The 22,546-nt window shown below is 36.4% G+C and overlaps 1 protein-coding gene across 1 annotated transcript in view; it reads left to right on the top strand.

Moving 5' to 3' along the window:
* The window catches only part of Ttc6 (tetratricopeptide repeat domain 6), a 192,788-nt gene that overhangs the window by 80,469 nt on the left and 89,773 nt on the right, over positions 1-22,546 (top strand). The window contains exon 7 of the mRNA XM_074066970.1: positions 12,301-12,442. Coding sequence (XP_073923071.1) covers positions 12,301-12,442 — 142 coding nt within the window. The remainder of the gene's footprint in view (positions 1-12,300; positions 12,443-22,546) is intronic.

The raw sequence follows: 22,546 nt of genomic DNA, 5'->3' as shown, positions 1-22,546 counted from the left end.
AAGTTATTTCATTATATTTACTTATTTAACCAAGCTACAGCAATACTGTTTATGACAATTCATGACATTGTTCATTTCCTTGCACTCTTGACAAACTATTGCCAATCATTTTGATATTTTTCTAATATGATGAAGAAAACATCTTTTTATTGTTTTTATTTTGTAAGTCACTTCTAATAAGGTTGTGACTATTTTTTAAGTATCTTTCTGTTATTTGTCTTTCTCCTTTTGAGAATTGCCAGCTCATATCTGTGCAGTTGTTATTCCTTTTTTTCTTATTGATTTACAAGTGATCATTTTTGTATTTGTGTCATTCTTAGATCTTTTCTACACTGAAATTTAATTGTATTCTTTTATATTTTTTCTAGTGATTTTATGGTCTTCTTTGGAAAAATGTTTGATCCATCTTAATTTATTTTGTTTAGAAGAATAAGCATTATTTTTTTTCAAATGACTAGTAATTGTACAATATAATTTATTCAATAAATTCACTTTCCCCACTGATTTGAAATGTTGACTGCATTAGTCTCTCACTATAATAGTGTCTTACCAAATACCCAAGACTGAGTGCTTTACAACAGAAAAGGTTTGTTTAGCTCACAGTTCTAGAGTCCAAAGGCATGGTACAGATGTCTGCCCAGCTCTGGTGAAGTCCTCATGGTGAATGGCATCAAACAGCAGGAGCATTTGGGAGTGAGAGATCACATGATAAGATAGGAAGCCAAAGAGACAGGGAAGGGCCAATAATGACCTCCCAGTAGGTTCCACCTCTTAAAGTTCCCACCACCTCTTAACATCACCACACTGGGGACCAAGCTCTCACATACTCTTGGGGAACACACATGAATCATATCCAAATCAGAGCACAACCTTAAGTTCCAGCATTTTGAATCTAATTGTGAATTTATGCTCTACTTCACTAATTTGTGTAAAACTGCCTGTGTGTTTTGTTATGCACATTAATAAAGACAAAATTGGTGGCAAAGATGTTGTTCTACATTGGCTGTTTTTTCTCAAACAGAATTTCCTCATACCCATGAGCAATGGGTGGTGAGCAATGCATAGGGAATAAATTCCAGATTTAAGTCTCAACTTGACTTCAAATCACAGAAGAAATTCCTGGTCAATTTTTTAAAAAAATGTGGACAGATCCTTAGTTCTCTACATAAAAACAGTAACAAGGCTTGGGAAACCAAAGGTCAAGTGTCAGAATTAAATCTTTAATTTTGTTACAAAAATACTTTAATGATTATACAAAAACATGCAAGAAAATGCAAAAAGAAAGCAATTACTCAAAATCTTGCCATTCAGAGATGTTAACATTTTAAAATATAGAATTCTAAATGTTTTCTTTCATAAGTACATGTAGAACAAAACTGGGATAATGCTTTAAGTATGTTATTTTCTGACCTGATTTTTTTTTGGCGGGGGGAGAGGCAGTATTGGGGTTTGAACTCAGGGCTTTGTGCTTGCTAAGCAGGTGCTCTACCACTTGAGCCACACCCCTAGTTCTTTTTGCTTTAGTTATTTTTCGAATAGGGTCTCCCATTTATGCCCAGGCTGGTGTGGATCACAGTTCTCCTATTTACAATTGCCAAGTAGCTGGGATGACAGGCATAGAGGTAGGCACTAGAGAAACATCTGAAAACAAGAGAAGCATAATCTATGCCCTCAGGGAAACTGGAGACACAAAAATAAAGATGATGAGTTAATTATTGTGAATGTGACAATTACTTTGGAAAAGTGAAGTGTGCTATGAAAACATATAACAGTCCCAGTTATCTGGAGATGTTTGAGGAAGCAACACTTAAATTTAAACCTGAAGAATGAATAGAAGATAGCAAAGAGGAGGAGAATGTTTCAGGTCCTTGCTACTCAAAGTATAGTGTAGTTCACAGATTAACAGCATCAGCATCACCTGGGAACCTGCTAGAAGTGCAGGTGATTTGGGTGTGCATTGGTATGTGAGTCACTACTGTGGGTAGTTGGAAGCCATCTGAAAATTAGGAAGAAGTCCTTCTGGTAATTGAGAACGGGGAGGGTAGGGATACAATTGAAGTAAAAGTTATTTCATATAGGATTTTACAGCAGACTGGAGGGCATGTGTCCTCTTTGGGGCAGGGATTCTCCTTCACATGTATTGGGAAAACATGGATAGGGATTTTTGTTACTGCTGTTGTTAAAGAATCACAATTCTTGGCTTGATTTCTCAGTAGTAGCTGACAGTGTTGCTCACTCACTCTTAAATCTGTTATACCCATTGGTTTTAAGGATCACACTCTCTCTTGGCTTTTTTTTTTTTTTTTCTGCTTTCTTGGCTGTGCCTTCTCAGTCTCCATTCCTAACATCTTCTCATCTCTTGGCTTCTCAACACTGGAGTGTCCAGAACTTACCCTGTGATCCCTTTTCTCCTCTACCTACACTCTCAGGGACCATGGCTTTCAATGCCATCTGTGGGCTGAGGACTACCAGTTGTTAAGACAAATGCAGGGGATGCCCATAAGGTCACTTTTCATAATAACTAAAACCTGAAGCAACTTAAATGTCCTCCTCATTTGTTGACTTTTTATGGTGCATCCAATAATGATGTACAATAATGATGTACCATGTACAACCATGGTACAGGATCAAGTAAAACTCTGTGTACTGAAAGGAGGTAAAGCTAAATACAGAAACAAAATGTGACTTTATAAAGCAGGTTTTTTGTATAAAAGTTCAAGTAACTGTTTACTGTGGCCCTTCCATTTTTATTGTAGCTTATACACTAAGTCCATAAAAAATTCTTTGTCATATTGTCTTATTTTATGCTTCATTTGTTTAGGATTGCTTGTCCATCCTTTTATTTTAATATTTTTTAGTTATATCCATTATAGATTGCTTAGATTTGAATGTAAAGCTAATCAGAAATTTATTTTCCTTTAATAGTTTGAACTGCCCCATATTCACTTATTGACCTATCAGATGTACTTGGCACTGTTTTTGTCATCTTATTTTACATTGTCTCTCTCTTTTTTGCCTCTTTGCTATTTCCTATAATCTGTCACATTTATAAACATTTGTCTATGATTTTTGTTTGCTTGTGTCATTATTTACATCTAATGCTGTGTGATAGAAATCTCAAACCAGCCCGTTTTTACTTCCATGTAATTAGTCTATTTCTCATTCACTCCTAGATACTTAAGGATTGTGGATTTTCTTTAATTTAAATAATTTGCCCCAGCCTTTACTTGGGAGTGGGTTGCTTTCTAATTAATTTTTTCTAGTACATGCAGAAGCCTTCTGACACAGTAATATCTCTTCTGTTTAGGATTTTTCTATGTTAGCTTGAATAATGTTTGCATTCTATTTACTTGGTACATTTCTTTAGGAATACCAATTATCCACATGTTGGCTCTTCATTATCTGTCCTCTACATTTATCATTTCCTTGCTTACTTTCATCTCTCAAATCTCTGTTCATCAGTGATTTAATTTTCTGAGGTATAAATTTAGAGAAATCATAACTCCCATTTTAATGCTATGCTACTATGTCTCTTAAGAAAAATTTAAATCTTTGTTTTTTAAACTTTTTTTTTTTGTAGTACTGGGGCATGAACTTAGGGTCTTCACCTTGAGCCACTCTACCACCCTATTTTTGTGAATTGTTTTCTGAGATAGGGTCTCATGAGCTATTTCCCTGGGCTGGCTTCGAACCATGATCCTCCTGATATCTGCCTCCTGAGTAGCCAGGTTTATAGGTGTGAGTCACTGGCTCCTGACTGAACTTTTTTTTTTTTTAATTTAGAGAATACTTTATTAGTTTCTGTAATCAAAGCCATGTAGATAAGATCTTACATGTTTAATACAGTGCATTACCCATGTACAAAAGGAAAAAAATTAAGTTTAACATTTCTAGACTAACGTGGTTATTAATTTCTGTGCAACGCCAACTCAACATGGTAAACTGGAATAGTTTTTTTCCAAAGTTGACAGCACAGATAAATTATTTGAACTTTTATTGCCTGTTTCATGAAAACATTTAAAAATTTTTCTTGAGACCATAAAGCAGAGCCTTTCTAAAATATTTTTGTTTCCCATAATAAATCTTTTTCAGAAGGACATTTGTTTTTCAGAACAACATTTGTTGTTGTGCTGGTTGGGGTACATTGTGGCATTTACGCAGGTTCTTATAATGTATCAAATATATCACACACGAATTCACATCCTCTACCAATCTCCAGAAGGACATTCTTCTTACGATTCTTTGGTTGTTATGTTTCTTTCTTATACTTTGCAGACTCGTTTCTTTTTCTCTGGATTTTTCTGTGTTCTCATCTTTGAATGAAGATAGGTCACTTCTGGCTACTGAATTAATATAGGCTAGCTTTCTGTGGTTTTTCTTGACTGTTTATTTTGGAGGCATTAGAGTACTATCTTTAGATATTAACAGGAGAACAAGAGATACAGCTTTATATTATCAGTGTAGTCACTTAGAATCCTGAAAAGTGATGGTAGTAGATGGGACAAGATCTGAAAATTCTGCCTCTACAGTTTTTAATTGGTGATCATTAAGACTGTTGTACAAAGGATGATCTTTTCCTATTGCGATTTCTGTGTAATAAAGGTTATTATAGGCCTTTCTCTGTGCACACACATATGTATATATACATTTTATAAGAATGACATTAGAAATGCTATTTTTGACAGCTTATATTCCTTAGAAGACATATATAAATTTAAAGTGTAAAGACAGAGATATGAGCAATTATTTTGACTTACTATCTCTATTACTTATAACTTATAAATCAAGAATATAAAGTGTACTTCCATTTGAAAGATTTTATCCAAATCTGCCAAACAGGGTAGTGATATTTGATAAGAAAACATAAAATTGTGTAACAGAATGCATGGAGGTTCCTTGCATTTATATAATTTTGTCTTAACAACTCTATGTAGTACATAAAACCATTCCATTTCCCAAATAAAGAAAATTGGCATAGCAATTAAGTGACTAGTACATACTTACCTAGCTGGTAGAAGCTATGATCTAGACTTCAGTCACTTGATTCTATCTGTGGTTTCTTTTATATTCTAATGCTTTGTGAAGTGTAAAAAGACTCTTGTTCCTTTTACTTTATTCTTCATCCTCAATACTCATTCTTACCCTGTTTTCAATCCTACTAAGAAAAAATCTGAGAGGCATAGACTCTCTAGTTCCTCACAAAGAAGCATGTTTACTTACCACTGGTAGTTTGTATTTATTTGCTCCATTGCAACCAATTTTGGATGCAGGGTCTCTGCTTATACTAATGGGAGTGGTGATCCTATCTTAAAATTGCTTGCTCCCACTGAGGAATTGAAAATTATGCCTCAGTCTAGGTGAGGGGTGGGATGTTGCTCACTGTAGGAGACTTTGCTGATGCTAATTATGTACCCTCAGAAAGCTCTGGAGTCTCTGAAAGTTGCCTGGTTTTGTGTTCCTTATCACTCATTGTCTTCTCTTCCCCCACTAGACTGTGGCACTGCTTCAGGTTAAACCTTTCTGCTGACAGTTGTAGAGTACCGTCACCTGCAGTCTATCACACTTCATTTGTAGTAGTGCACTTTATCTTCTGCTCTTTATTTCCTTCAATTGTGGGTATCAGGGAATGATCTCCCCTTTTTGTTTCCCATTCCCTACATTGTCTGCCATTTCTCAGTAGTCAGCTAATCCTGGCTCCACCCTACCCCCTTCTTGGCTTTGTTTCTTGCTGCTTGCCTGACCTAAGGTATTGTACCAAAGACTTATTATACCATAAGACTTAATCCCCAGTTGAAGTCTAGCTGGTGATTGTGTCACAGTGCATACATCAGAGTTATACGATATTTAAACATTTTCATGCCTTACACCTCTTGTATTGTAGATGAGGAGATCAAGGCAAAGTTCTCACCCCAAAACACAATTTGTGGTGGAGTTAGAACTATAATCAGTAGAAACCTCAACTAGGTTTCTGTAATATACACTTTGAACAAATAGCCCCATAAGTATGCCTTATACACATTTTGAAAAAATACAGACTGGGGTGACAAAACGCCATTTCAGTATGCCCTATCAATGTTTGATAAGATATTAATGTATTTTTGTTTTTATAGGGAAAGACCAAAAAAAAAAGATTTATTTGGAATTTTTGTTTTTATAATTCCAATATGTAAAAGCTGGATTTTTTTCAATAAGTAAAACAATGTCATTCCACCAGATGTCACTGTTTGCATGTAGCAATGAAGTTATGATGATTTAAAAATATATTTTCCCCTCCCTAATTATGATTTGTGAAAAAAAATTCTGTAGAGTTATACATAGATTATTCTATAGACTTATTATTCTGTTGAGACTATATTCCTTGCTTTAAAAAAAGCATAAAAGTATTCATATGCCTCTGCTGCAGATTATAAAGACAATCACATATAGCTTAGCAAGATGAACTCCTAAAGTTTTTTCTATGACGAATGAGTCTGTTCTTTAAACCACATTCTCTGTAGTTTAGTGTTTTCTAAATTGTAGTTGAGACCCCTTACGTGCATTGTCAAATCAGTTTAGTAGTTTGCTATGAACACCTAAAAAAAGGTTTGAAGAATGGGACAGTCCATTGCATTAAGCATCACTTTGGTGAAAATTTTATAAGTGAAACTTTTAAAATTTCTCTGTGCACATCTCCTGTGAGTTACCTAAAAGTGACTGTGGGTCCCATCTTGTGAACTTCCCTTGGGCTTCAGTACACCCAGTAGCAAGGCACATTTTCTAAGGACAAATAGTGAAGCTATGACACAGAACTTCTTGTAGAGTCCTACCAAAGTGGGGAGGGCTACTGGAGGGAGAACCCTTCTCCATGATTCATGTGATGTGGCTCACAATCACTTTTATGCAACTCAAAGAAGATGAGTTATGTAACTTAGAGCAAATGTCTTCCAAACTTCTACAACAGAGATTCTTTTTGTTTTTTCAGTACTGGGGTTTGAACTCAAGGCCTATACCTTGAACCATACCATCAACTTTTTTGTGTGTGTGTGTGTGTGGGTTTTTTTGAGATAGAGTCTCGCAAACTATTTTGCCTGAGTTGGTTTCTAACCACCATCCTCCTGATCTCTGCCTCCTGAGGAACTAAGATTACAGGTGTGAGCCACTGGCCCTCAGCTAGCAATTTACTTCTTATCTCTGGCCTTATGGAAGACTGATGTTGACTCAAAAGGGGGTGTAGCCTTTACTTTTAGAGAACTGGGCTTGTTTCCTTCATTCAACCTCCTCACTGATAGTAACATCAGTGATTACAAAATCAGTCACTTACTGAGCATGTACTGTTTATACAGGTCTTCACCTGTATTATTTCTAAGCATTATACTCTGCAAGATCCAACCCATGCTGCCATTCAGAGATGAGGAAACAGACTTAGGAAGGAAAGGTTCCAACTGTTTCAGTCTGTTTTCTGTTGCTCGAACAATACCTGAGACTGAGAAATTTATGAAGAAAACAGTTTACATTGACTCACATTTCTAGAGGCGGGGAAGGTCTAGATTGGGCATCTGTATCTGGTAAGGGCCTCATGCTGCTTCAACTTATGGTGGAAAGTGGAAAGAGAACGAGAAAATGGAAATGAACTCCCACCCACCATAGTTAACCCATTCTTGCAAGAAAGACATTAATTCATTCTTGAGGTCTCCAACTCCATGGCCCAAATACCTCCCACTAGACCCCACCTCCCAACACTGCCACTTTGGGGGTCAAGACTCAACATGAATTTTAGAGAGTACAAACCATATTCATACCATAGCACTGACATAGCAAGTGGCCAAAAGGGCTAAAATCATGATCATAACCTCATGCCAAAGGCTCACTCTTTCCACTCTACCAGTGAGTTTTAGACTTCCCTGAGGATAAAGACAATCTGACAGTGTTTGATAAGCATGTTAATTATCAGGCTGTCTCCCAAACCTACTACATTAGAATTTCCAGAAGAAGGAGTCTGCAGAGCTGTGGACTTGACAATCATCTCAGGATATTCTTATAATCATGCTGTTTTAGGAAAGCTTAAAGCACGTCAGTGGTTCTCAAACTGAGTATACCAGAATTTCCTGCAGGGCAGGTTAAAATATAGATGGTTGGGTCCATGCCTTGAGTTTTTGATTTATTAGATCTGTGGTGGGTCTCAATGATTTGCATTTTTAACAAGTTCATGTGTGAAACTGATGAAACTGGTTAGGGAACACACATTGAGAACCACTGCAATATCTCATGACGATCTGTGAACCCCAGTTCCCCAGAATAGGAGACAGGCTGGCTTTAGATGTGAGACTATGCATACTTGGCCAAAATTCAGCAGTATTTATTCGGTACCTACTACATTCAATGTCTTGGTAGACAGAAAAATGAGTGTCACTTTTTCCTCCCAAGCCACCCTGTATCTAATCTCCAGGGAGAAAGGTACACAGAATAGCATAGAGTACATGCTGTAGAGAAAAGGCAGATCAAATGCAGCAGGAAAACTAGAGAGGCAAAGAGAAATTTTGGCTGAATAGAGGGAGATTTGAAAAGGTCCTGGGGAAGAGGTGAGGTTTGAGAGCCTTGCCCTTGTAATTTTCAGAGCCATACTGTACTCTTGGTATGGCTGTCCCCAAATGCCATTGTAGTTATCCCAGCACCTTTTGCATATTGAATATAGTTTGGATTGGGTCTTGCAGAATGAAGTAGGATTGGCAAGGTAGATGATGGCAAGCTGTGGAGGACTCTGACTGCCAGTCTCATGGGCTTGGATTATATCATGTGTATAGTCACTAAAGTGCTTGGAGAGGGGGTGATTGGTGACAGATCTGGCAGGGGTATGTAGTATGAATCAAAGGAGGGACAGTCTGGAGGCAAAGGACCAGAAAAGATGATAGCACAGGATTCAGATGAGAGAAGTGGCAATGGACAGGAGAGACACTGAGGAGGGAGAATGAACAGAATGGGAGATTACTGACAGAAGTGATGGAGAGGCTGGAGATGAGATTTTTTAGTCTTAACTACTGAGATGGTAGTGTTTTCCAAAGAGGAAATTCTAGATTCATTTCTTCAGAAAGAAAGAAGGAAGCAGGGGAAATATGGAGAAAAATTTTCAAGTAAGTGATTCATCTTTGTCATGCAGGAACAGTTGCTAGCCTTACATGGCCTTTCCTCAAAAGTCCCCACTCATGTCTACAAGAGGTATGCACTCTAGAATGTCCAGGGACTTTTTCCTCTTTAATTCTAACCAACCAAAATTTCTATTTGTGCTTTTGGAAAGTGAAAGACAGTAGGATATAATTTTTACTACTCTATTTTTGGTTTAGAGCCAAATAAAAGTATATTAGTGCCTCAAGTTAGCTTTTTTGATTACCCCTGTTAATGACCACTACCACCCTCTCCTGCAACCTGATGTCAGAACTACTTTATCGATCTTGGTGTGTTTTCACTCTGGTCTCATTCTCTTAGTTTCTAAATCTAACCCTGTTCTTTTGTTTTCCTGGGTCTATCAGTCAAGATTCAGTTGCAGCAAACAGAAACAGGGATTGAGTAATGGCAATACAATGGAAGGGCTGGAAAAATAGGTGTTAGTCAGGACAGCTTTCAGAGATACTCTCCCAGCATATTTAACTGGCTGTTAAGTGAGCATTCCTTGTGGCAGTCAAGAAGGCAGGACAGCTGGAACACCATATTGGCAATATACCACCTTGCTACGATTCAGGGAGTCAAATGGCCTCGACTGTCACAGCTTTTGATTCTGGAGCCACACTGTGTCTTCACACTGTGTTTGACATGCTCACTGGCAAAATAAAAATGGCAATTCACAAGAGAAGTAACTGGAACACTGCTTTAGAAGCACTTGGCATTGTTCTGACTGTGCTTGCCAACAGAAACACCAGAACCTCCTGCCTTCTAAATTGTATGTGCGTGTACCTGGTTAGTGGGTCTTAAGTCACATTTGACCATTGGCTGAGGAGAAGCACAGTCGAAGGAGGTGTGAGTGGGTGTTGAGTTGCTTTGGAATTCACCTAGCTGAGAGTTGATCTTTAACCTCTCTTTGAGTTCAGAAAGCTGATGAGGTGAGATAGGATGCTTGTTTTTATGACTCTGCTTTGTCAAAGCCCTATATTCTCTAAGAGGTTGGCTCTCAGTAGATCTACTTCTTCTTCTTTTTTTTTTTTTTCATTTTTCTTTTATTATTCATATGTGCATACAAGGCTTGGTTCATTTCTCCCCCCTGCCCCCACCCCCTCCCTTACCACCCACTCCACCCCCTGCCACTCCCCCCCATCAATACCCAGCAGAAACTATTTTGCCCTTATCTCTAATTTTGTTGTAGAGAGAGTATAAGCAATAATAGGAAGGAACAAGGGGTTTTGCTGGTTGAGATAAGGATAGCTATACAGGGCATTGACTCACATTGATTTCCTGTGCGTGGGTGTTACCTTCTAGGTTAATTCTTTTTGATCTAACCTTTTCTCTAGTTCCTGGTCCCCTTTACCTATTGGCCTCAGTTGCTTTAAGGTATCTGCTTTAGTTTCTCTGCATTAAGGGCAACAAATGCTAGCTAGTTTTTTAGGTGTCTTACCTATCCTCACCCCTCCCTTGTGTGCTCTCGCTTTTATCATGTGCTCATAGTCCAATCCCCTTGTTGTGTTTGCCCTTGATCTAATGTCCACATATGAGGGAGAACATACGATTTTTGGTCTTTTGAGCCAGGCTAACCTCACTCAGAATGATGTTCTCCAATTCCATTCATTTACCAGCGAATGATAACATTTCGTTCTTCTTCATGGCTGCATAAAATTCCATTGTGTATAGATACCACATTTTCTTAATCCATTCGTCAGTGCTGGGGCATCTTGGCTGTTTCCATAACTTGGCTATTGTGAATAGTGCCGCATCTACTTCTTAGGAGCTGATGAGATGGGCTTTTGGAGTTTCAACATATTAAGTTAGAAGTCAGGTGGTATGCTTAATCCTCACAGTAGGTGTTTCATAAAGGTGTCTCTCATATCATGGTGAATCAAAAGGTGAGAGGGACCAGTAGCTCCAAATGCTTACATGTTAGATCAGTAGAGTTACAGTCCGTAGAGAACTAATTTATATTCATTTTATATATTTTGCAGTAGGTTTTGTGATATGAAAGTTAATGTATTTTCAAGCAATCCATAGGTTAGTAGTTAGTAATACATTCTGCTTTCAATTTTTTTCTTCTTTAAAAAATATACTGATTTATTTGTACTGGGGATACATTTACAAAAGTGCTTACTATACATCTTACGTAGATTAACTCCCTCCAACATTCTCCTGTAGCTCTTAAGAATATCTCCCTTCTCAGAACAGTTTCAACAGGTCTTATTGTTCTATTCTCATACGTGAATAAATAATACTCCCATCATACCATCATATTCACCCTCCTTCCCCCTTTCTTTATGTCCTCCCCCTCTCCTGCTGGTGCCAACCCTGGGACAGGACTTGTCTTACCTTCATTTTTTATAAAAGACATTTTTGTTTGTTTATGATGGTTATACATGGTGTTTCACTGTGACGTTTATATAGATATATATATAATAACATGCATATATTTATATATATTCCATATGTATAATGTATATATTTATATATATAATTATATATTTATATATTATACCCTAAATTGATTTATCACCTCCATTATTCTTTTTTCAACCTTAGTCCTCTTGGCGATTTCAACATCAGCTTTAAATTTTTGATTTATCTCATGTCTTTGGCAAAGTTAAAGGTTTGTTTAGATTTTTAACTATATATATGGTACAAAAGTATATATGGTACAAAGAATATGCATATGTTCTTAGTTATAAGCAGCTTGTAGTCTACCAAGGGAAGACCAGATGACAAAACAGTTTCTGTGCCTCTCAGCAAGACATATATCAAGCTATAATGTGAGAAGGTGAGTTCTGCTCAACCTGGTGCTTTGCCCCAGGCTAAGAAGTGAGACTTTGACGTGAGCTTGGAGTACAGTGCAAGTTAACAATAAGATGATGGAGAACTTTTGATCCTTTTTGTAACTGCTTTCATAGTGAGCTTACTATTTCTGCATAATGAAACAAAACCATCACAAAAGCTACTACTAAAATATATACAGCAAACCCAAATTATTTTGGGATTATTTCTCATTTTGGATTATTTGACTTCTTTAAATTTCTGTTTAGTGTAGATGTCAAATGTCAATGTGTTTATTTCGGCAGATGTATGAAAAGATAGCAAGCATTCTTTGCTTTTATCAATAACTTTGAAACCCAACTTAGTGTGTCTGTCATATTGTAGAATACTGTATGGAATTCCTGTTATGAGTGAAAAACAAGAATGTGGTAATGTTCCTCCAACATCACCAGCGAATTCCCCTGAATTGGCACGAAGAACTAGTTGCCATGCTTACACGCCACCCCTGAACCTCCTGGGACAAGAAGTAAGAACTTTCTTTAATATTAATTGTCTCTATCTCACAGGTTCTCATACTTTGTGGTTTAAGATACTTCTGAAACTCTTAAAAATTATCGAGGACTTCAGTAATTGTTTATGTGAGTTACATGTTTTGGCATTTAAAATGTCAGAATTTAAAACTGAGAAAATGCTAAAATATTTATTTATTGAAAAATAATAGTAATAAAATCACATGCATCAGCAGAAATAATGTATTTTTATGAAAAAAAATTGTTTTTAAGCACCAAAATGTAGTGAGGAAACTAGGATTGTTTATTTATTTACTTATTTTGCAAATCTTTACTATTTGACAGTAGAAGACAGTTGAATTCTCAATTTTCTGTATTCAATTTTGTGATTGTTCTGGTTGAAATATATAAGAAAAAATTCTGGTCTCACACAGATATGTAGTTGTAAAAGAAAAAAAATTCAGTAGCCTTTCTTACATAGTTGTGGGCATACCAACTATGCCCACATACCATTTGGTATGTTTAATAACATACCAAAATTTAACAAGTGATAGTTTCTTAAGAGTTAGTTGTGAGACTTCTACTTCTTGGCAAATTATAGTAGGATGTTTTTCCCTACAACAAAAAACTCTGGACATTACAAACGTAAGGAGCTTCTAAAAGCGAAGAGAAAGAAGCACACTAGCTAGGAACTTCGGGACCCACAGCACAGCATGGTACTGACTAAGCTCTTGAATTTTCTTTTTCTTCATATTTCTTGACTTGAGCTTAAAAAGCTGGAAATCTGGAGACAAAAATCGATAAAGAAAATTTTAAAAGGGAAAGCCTGTTAACTCTAGCCAAAGAACCAGGAAAAGTCCAGACTAACAAAACAGAAAAATTTTAGAAAGTAACTACCATACTCTAGTCAAACACCACAGAAAGACTTCTCCCATTCCTGTCTCTACCAACCAGGGTCTAGTGACAAGTCCACACTTCTATTATTGCCAGTGTCCCAAGGCATGCCACAATACCTCTGCCAGATTGACTGTGTGTGGAAGTGTGTTGTGGCTTGGATATAAAATGTCCCCTGAGGGTTCATGTGTTGAAGGCTTGGTGACCACTGCCATGTTCAGAAGTGGGACTTTTGGAATGTGATTAGATCATACATATTGTGGCCTAAGCAATGGATTAATGGTGGATTCGTAATTTAATGAACTATTGTGAGTAGAGAAAACTGTGGAAGGTAGTTGGGATCTGATTGGAGGAAGAGGGTTGCTAGGGGTGTATCTTTGAAGGATATATTTATCTCTAGCTTCCTCCTCTCTGTTTCATTGTTTCCTTGGTGCTATGAGGTGAGCAGCTCTGCTCAGTCATATACTCCCTGCCATGATGTTTCAGCTTTGCCTCAAGTCCACAGCAGTGGAGCCAGCTGACCATTGACTGAAACCCCTGAAACTATGAGCCAAAATAAATCTTTCTTCCCTTAAGTTGCTTTTCTCAATCTGATTAAAAAGTGAGCAACACAAGCCAGAACTTTCATCTCAATAGAGTCATGGTGAGGTATCCTTTCCATCCTGTCAGTTGAGACCATTCCTCTCCCTCTACCCTGTGATGTTACCAGAGGAAGTCTATCTAGCAGAATGTCAGCTAAAATAGGAAGTTTAAATAAGATCCAGACTCATAATTTAAGACCCAAAATATACATACTTCAATTAGAAGTCACTAGGAAAACTTAAACTGAATATAAACAGATGATCAAGGGACTCTATCACTGTGTAAACAGATTTTAGAATTTTCTGACAAAAAATTTAAATGTACCTTTGTACAATTGCTTCAAGATCAATTTCAAGCACTCTTGGAAAAAGCTTATAAAAATAGATTCAGAAAGGAAATAGAAAACCTTAGTAAAAAAATAGAAGGTACAGACATTTTACATTTTAGACTTGAAAATTCTTTAACTAAAATAAATGGGTGGGTTGAAAAGTAGGCTCAGGAAAGAATCAGTGAACTTGAAGATAGAACATAGAATTTACCCAATCTGTACAACAAAGAGAAAATAGACTGAAAAGATATTAATGGGACTTAGGAATGTGTAAGTCTATAATGAAAGAACTCACATGTTTTATGACAATCCCAGAAGGAGAAGAAGAAGAGAGGGAGAGACTGAGAAGATACCAAAAAAAATAATGGCTGAAAACTTTACCAATAGGAGGGTCAAAGTATATTACATATAGGCATTTGAAGACAGCCTAATGTAGATTTCTTTTCTTTGGTAGTATTGGGGTTTGAACTCAGGGCTCATGCTTGCTAGGCAGGTGCTCTACCATTTGAACCACTCCACCAGCCCTGAAGACAGCCTAATCAAGCTCATCAAACACTGTTTGAAAAGAAGGAAAAAAGAGAAGGGGAAACAAGAATAGAATGGAGAAGGAGGAGGTAAATTTGTTCAAAGTACATTGTATGCATCTATGGAATTACCACAATGAAACCCTCTCATATTATTAAAACTGTATATTAACTAAAAAATAAAATTAAAATAAAAAACTTCACCAGTTTGGCAAAGGACATAAACCTTTCAGTAATCTGTGAAAACCCCAAACAGAAAACACTGAAAGAAATCTGTCCCAAGCCACATATTAGTAAATTGAAGGAGAAATAAAAGCCTTCAATGATAAAAACTAAAGCAATTCATGATCACTAAATAAAACAGTAATGCAGAAGATACTTACCAGAATCCTACACATAGTCAAGGAGGATAAACAGAAGCATGAAAATATGGGAAAAAATAAACCTCTCCAGAAAAGCAGATGAGCAAATGAAGAGTAAGAAGAATCCAACACTATAAAAACAACAAAATGGCAAGAACTAGTAAATACCTTTCAATAATAATTCTGAAGGTTAATGATTTCAATTCTCCAATCAAAAGACACAGACTGGTAGACTGGATTGAAAAAACAAGACTCAACCATTTCTTGTGTAAAAGAAACACACCTCACTGGCAAAGACAAACAGACTGAAAATGAAAAGATGTAAAAAAGTTTTCCAAGCAAATGCAGCTCCAAAGCAAGCAGGAGTAGCTATACTCATATCTGAAAAAGCAGACTTCAAACCAAAATTTGTCAGAAGAGACAAAGAAGATTACTTCATATTTTTAATTTTTTAAACTAAGATATATTCGTTGTACAGGGGATTTATTTTGTACATTAGTGGGATCACCCTCGCCGTTTGTTTCTTCCCCCCGGCCCCTCCTCACCCCACTTAAAGTTACTGAGAGAAGTTTCTTTGTTTTATTTCATGTAAGTATATGAATCATATTCCCTCACCTTCATCTCCTTTGCTCACCCTCTCTGCCCAAGCACCCTCTCCCACACTGTATCTATTTTACAGTCCTGTCTTTCATTATTCATATCTAAGTTGATGTTCATAGGGGTTTCTCAGTGTATCCCTGCTGTGGGTATACTTTACTTTGGTCTATTCAGCCCCCTTCCATTGCTCTCCCTTACCCCTTTACCACCTACCTCTTATGCAAACACAAATCAAAAAAAGTAGGAGTGGCTATATATATACATATTTTTTGGGGAAAAGCAAAGATTTATCTGGACAACATTAAAAGGAAGAAGAATGGTACAAAAAGGAGCATAGTACCAGGAGTGGCTATATTAATATCAGATAAAATAGACTTCCTAGAACAGCAAGTTCTCAGATGGCAATATATTATGGTCAAGTGTGACTACCCCAAGAAGACACGTACCAAACAACAACAGAACTGAAAAATATAGAGAAAAATATGTAGAGGATAAAACAATACTATTATAAATAACATGTGGGCTTAAGGGGGGAATTTGAAGGAATACACTGAATATGAAAGGAATTATAAACCATGGCCTAAGGGAATTTTAAGGCTGGGTTAATTTTTGAAAATAAATCATTACAATAAATCATGTTAATAGAATAAAGAAGAAATATTACATGATCATGTCAATCGATGCAGAAAAAGAATTTGGTACAACATCCATTTTCATGATAAAAATTTTCAGAATAACAGGAATAGAGGAAAACTTATATAACTTGATAAAGAGCATCTATCAAAACACAACTAACATTACAGTTGATGGTGAAGTCCTGAATGTTTTCCCTCACTGTTCTTATTCAATACAGTACTGGAAATTTTAGGTAGTGCAAGAACTAGAATTAAGGCATACAGTCTTGAATTGATGCAAAACAACTGCACTTAGGTGATGGTTAACCTTGGTTGCCAATTCGATTGAACTAAGAAGTACCTAGGAGATTAGTAAAGCACACCTCTGAGTGGGTCTGTGAGGGTGTTTTCAGAGAAGATTAGATCATGAGGGCTCTGATCTAAGGAACGACTTATTCCATTGATGGATCCATTCAAATTTTGAATAGACTTTTGGGAGGTGGTGGGACTGTAGATGGTGGGGCTTGATTGGAGGAAGCCGGACACTGTGGGTGTTTTCTTGGGAGTGATATATTTTTTCCCTGGCTCCTTCCTGTTACTTCCTGTTTGCTTCCTGGTTGCGGTGAGTTGAACAGTTCTGCTCCACCATGCCCTTCTAGCCATGGTGAACTGAAACTTGTGAAACCCTGAGCAAAATAATTCTCCTTTAAGTTGTTTCTGTCAGGTATTTGATCACAGTAACAATAAAACTGACTATCAGGACCTATTTGCGAATGATGTGGCTGTCTACGTATAAAATTCTGGGGGCTGCTTAAATGAAAAACTTCACATAATTAATAACTGTAAATTATTACGTGTACACTATAAACAAACAACTGCATTTCCAAGTGTGTCTCACTTTTTTTTTTTTTTTTTTTGCTGAACTGGGGTTTGAACTCAGGACTTCACATTTGCTAGGGAGGTGTTACACTACTTGAGTCATGTCTCCAGCCCCAATGCATCTGTTAATGAACATGTGAATACTGAAACTAAATCGATAGTGCTATTTATAATTTCTTAAAAATTGAAATAATTAGGCCTAAATCTAACAAAACATGTATAGGACCTGGATGGTGAAAACTATAAAATGCTAATAAAATAAATCAAATTGACCTAATTTAATGGAGAGATTCTCTATAAATTGATATATAGGATTAGTACAATTCCTGTCAAATTTCCAGCAAGACTTCTTTTTGAAGATATAGACAAGACTATTCTAAATTTTTATGGGTGGCTGGAGGTGTGACTCACATGGTAGAGTGCCTGCATAGTAAGTGTGAAGCCCTGATTTCAAACCCCAGTACCACTACAATTTTTATGGAAAAGCAAAGGACCTAGAAAAAAAATTTGAAAGGAAGGAAAAAGTGGGAGGATTGGTTTACTTGAATTTAGGAGTAATTATATTAGCAATGGTAGTCAATACTGTGGGGTCTTGGTGAAGGGCTACACTTACCTCATGGATCAGAGTAGAAGAGTTCACAGATGGACTGTCACAGGTATGCACAACTGATTTTTGGTAAAGGTACAAAAGCGACTCATTGGAGGTGGGATAGCTTTTCCAATAATTGCTGTTGATGCAATTAAACATCAACAGGAAAAAAATGGACCCTGATCTAAATCTTGGATCCTTTAAAAATTTTACCCTAAAGTTGTTTACAGATTTAAATATAAAATGTAAAACTAAAAAGCATGTAAAAGACATAGAAGATTGCTGGGATTTGAGGCTAGGCAAAGCATGATTTTTGCTACCAAAAGTACTACACATAGGAAGAAAAATTGATACTTTGGACTTCATCACAATTAAAACCTTTTGCCCTACAGAAGACCTTGTTAAGAGGATTAAATACAAGCTGCAGACTTGGAGACAATATTTGTAAGACACATATTCAGCAAAGGACTAGTATTTAGAACCCATAATGAAATTTCAAAACTCAACAGTAAAGAAAACCAAACAATTTAATTGGAAAATGGGCAAAAATCGTTCATAGACATTTCATCGAACAGGGTTTGCAGATGGCACATATCATTATGAGAAGATTTTCCACATTATAGCTGTTAGAGAATGGAAATTAAAAGCACAATGGGATATTAGTGGCTAAAGTGAAATAATAGTACAAGCAAATGTTAATAAGGATGTGGAGAAACCACTCATTTTTGGTGGGAATGTCAAATGATACAGCCCTCTGCAAAATGGTTCAGCCATTAAAAGACGAATAAAAAAGAAGGATACAACTAAACATGCAATTATCATACAACCCAGCAAGTGCATGCCTGGGCATTTACTCTAGAGAAATGAAAATTTTTGATCACATCATAACTTGCATGTTAATTTTTACAGCAGCCAAACTGTAATCACCCTGGGAATCCTCCAATGCGTTAAGCAAATTGTTCTACTTCCATACAATGGAATACTACTTAGCAATAAAAACAAATGAACCATCAATATATACAACAGCAACAAATAATCTTTAGAGAATTACGCTGAAAAAGCAATTGGTAGAAAATTACACACTATGTGATTTCTTGCTATGCCATTCTTGAAATGGCAAAATGGTAGAAGTGGAGAACAGATTAATGGCTTTGAGGGCTTCAGGGTGAGGTGGGGAGGAGTGTGGCACTAAAAGACAGCATGAAGGACCTTTGTGATGATGGAACTGTCTTGTGTCTCAACTGTGTCATTGTCATTGTTTTGTTTATGACAATGTCCTATATTTTTGTAAGATGCTGCCTTAAGGTGTTTGGGTAAAGGGTAGCTGGGACCTCTTTGTATTATTTCTTAAAACTACCCAAGCATCTATTAAATAAAGAGCTTAGTATAAAAATTACACTCAGTGGATCAGCTGGAAAAAAGAAGTAGAAATAGAAAAATTAAGTTTAGTCAAAAAGAGAATACATAGCACGGTAATTCACATAACTATAAAAAAGTGTTACAACTGAAATCTGAAACTGCCACCATACAAGGGCCACAGATGCATTTTATGTACTTCTCATTTTATCACACTGAATATTAAAAAGATGTGGTGTAAGGGTTGAGATTTAATAAAATTAACCATTTTTTCGTGCTTTTTGGAGGTCATTTTAAAGGTGCTTTTGATTCATGTTAAGGTACTGTCAGTTTTTACCATATAAATAATTTCTTTTTTACCCTCAGTGCAAATGTCAAAACAGTGAAAAAGGAAAATAACCTTTTCCACGGTCTCAGACTACATTTTGAAAACTGGTGTACTGCCTTATGTTTCATTTATATGAAGCTTAACTTACCCCTGAAATTAATTTGCATGTCTCTCTCCTTCAGAACAGAATGTTCTGACCTTAGGTCCACGAGGATGAGTTATTGTACTGGGTTGTGATAAATCTCGCAACCTTAGGGGCTGTGCAGGTGTGGTCAACACTAAATTAAAGTAGTATGCTTTATAGTTAGTAATTCAGTTTGCTGTGTATTCTCTCCCCTGTCAAATTCTAGCAGCCACTAACCCTGCTATTTCTATTCATTTTCTCAGAACTCTTCTTAGAACATTTTGAGTATTTCAGAGTAAACTAATTTAACATGATTAGTGTTTCTTCACTAGTTTAATTTGATAAATTCTCTCTTGAAGGAATATCTGTACTTTTCCTTGAAAGTAGAGGGCTGCTGTTTAGAGTACTCCTTTAGAGGCTTGTATCTTGCTTACATCTAGGGAAATAATTTTCTTCTGGATGTTCAAGCTGCTATAAGTCTAGCTATGACACAGGAGGGATTGCTGAATTGTATATGTCACATCAATTTGTATATCTGTAATCCTCTTAATTTCTTGGTGATCTCTGGAAGAATTGTCAGCTGATTTGGGAAAAGTTTACTCATTTTTCAGCAAGGACTTCCTGGCTCTGGGTCTATATACCAAACAATGTTACAGTAGAGGTTATTAAGACACAGACATGACAGAGGAATGACCATGTGAACACTCAGGAAGAAGGTCAGTGGTTAGGCCAAAAAAAGTCAGTAAAAAAACAATAAAGAAAATATAATTACCAGCAATTCCATTCTTTCAAACAAACAGCTATTATTTTAAAATATTACCTCATTTTCTTCAATCTCTTTTCATGAATGCCTGATTAATTTTTTGCATGAAACTTAAAAAAATTATTTCTTTTGTTTTATTATTTTATTGATGAGAAACTTTGTTTTTTAGAATAGTTTTAAACTTACAGAAAACTTGCAAAGATAGTATGGAGATTTCCCATATGTTCCACACTGCATTTCCTTGTTATTAGCATAATAGTGGGTTGAACAATTGTACCCAAAAGATATGTTCAAGTCCTAACTCAGGGTACTATGAATGTGACCCTATTTGGAAACAGGGACTTTGCAGATATAATTAAGAATCTTGTGAGGCACTCAAGTTGGATGAAGAGAGGGCCTTAAATTCTCTAGGACTGGTATGATGAGAGGAGACTGCCGTGTGAACACACGGAGCACATAAGGACAAAGGCGCTGTGATGATGGAGGCAGAGCCTGGAATGATGATGAAGCCAAGATTGCTAGTGACCTCTAGAAGTGGGGAGGAGGCAAGCAAGATCCTCTGTCTTCAGAAGGAGCGTCGCCCTCCTTGCACCTTGATTCCAGAGCTGTGAGAGAATAGTTTCTGTTGTTTTTTGTCAGCCAGGAGTAATTAGTCATGGCAGCCCTGGGAGACTTACACATCTACAGCAGTATGGTATATTTATTAAAATTAATAAACCAATATTGGTACATTATGTTTACTAAGGTCTGTACTTCATTCAGACGTAGTTTTTATATGACGTCAATTTTTTTTGTTCTAGGATCCCTGCTGGGGAACAAATGTTCAACAGATGAGCCAGTGGGAGACATTTTATATATTCAGACCAAAACAAACAGTGACAAACTGGCTCCCACTATCCTCCTCTGATTCACTTAATTTTAAAATTCCAACGTCTTCATATAGCACATAGAACTGTTAACCCATCTTCCCACGGGATACTTTATCAGCTAAAGCACAGTGCTATCTGCATGATTTCTTTTGCCTTTAATTTTGCGTATTCCATTTTCAGTTAGTGAGGTCAGCTGCTTCTTCCCCACCTCCTTCCATGAGAATCCTTCACAGGTCATTTTGTTACATTCTGCATGTCCACCCTGGGATTCCTCCTGATGCCCTATGTGATACTTTTAACTTTGATTTGTTAACATCCACTTTCTGTGCTAGAACTAATTCAGTGAGTTTTAGCAAACACATAATGTCATAGAGACACAGTTCTTCCAATATCATACAGAGCGGTGTCACATCTTTAAAAAACCCTCTAGACCTGGTCAATTTTTATTTGGAACAACTTTAAAGGTACAAAGAAATACAGAAGTCAGACTATTGAGAACACCTGGGGACAAATTATTCAGAGCTTAATAAAGGTTAACATTTTTCAAACTTGTTTCATATTTTTTAAAATAGAAAATAAAAATCATTAAATCCTCTTGTATTTCTTCTTAATTTTATCTCACCTCCTTCTTACCCAAAGGCAGTTATTGCTGTAATTGTGGTCTTTTAGCCCAAGTTCATACTTTACTAGACATAGTTATGATCCTAAACAATAAATAATATAGCTTTGTGTGTTCTAGCTACATAAAGATAAAGAAAAATTTTGTATGCAATTTTTTGAAGCATTTTATTTTCATAAAAGATCCATCTATGGATCTTTTTTGTGTTTAAATGGCTTTATAAAGTGTTTAATTGTATGACTAAACCACATTTTATTCATCTGCTTATTAATGGACGTTTAGATTTGGCTTTATTTCTGCTATTCATGTGCTCTGTGACTCTCCTCTACCTATATCTCCATGCTGGAAGTGAAATTGCTGGCACACATAGCATGTACTTTTGCTATTTTACGATAAATGGTCAATTTACCTCCATTGTGGTTTTATACACTCATCACATCACTAGGATCACTTGGTATTGCTGACTTCACAGTTTTTCTAATCTGATGATGTGAGAAGTTTCCTTTCCCTGTCATTTTTGTCAGCAACTAGATTTTGTTTGTTTTAGGGGACATTTGTTACTAGCTCCATTAATTTTTTTTCATACTAGGGTTTGAACTCAGGGCCTCACACTTGCTAGGAAGGTGCTGTGTACCACTTGAGCCATGCCCCCATCTCTTTTTTGTCTTAGTTATTTTTGGATAAGGTTTTTTT

This window comes from Castor canadensis, chromosome 3 (genome assembly GCF_047511655.1).
Source record: "Castor canadensis chromosome 3, mCasCan1.hap1v2, whole genome shotgun sequence".
NCBI lineage: Eukaryota > Metazoa > Chordata > Mammalia > Rodentia > Castoridae > Castor > Castor canadensis.
Note: the sequence above shows the minus strand (reverse complement) of the source record. Positions and strands in the feature narration are given on the sequence as shown.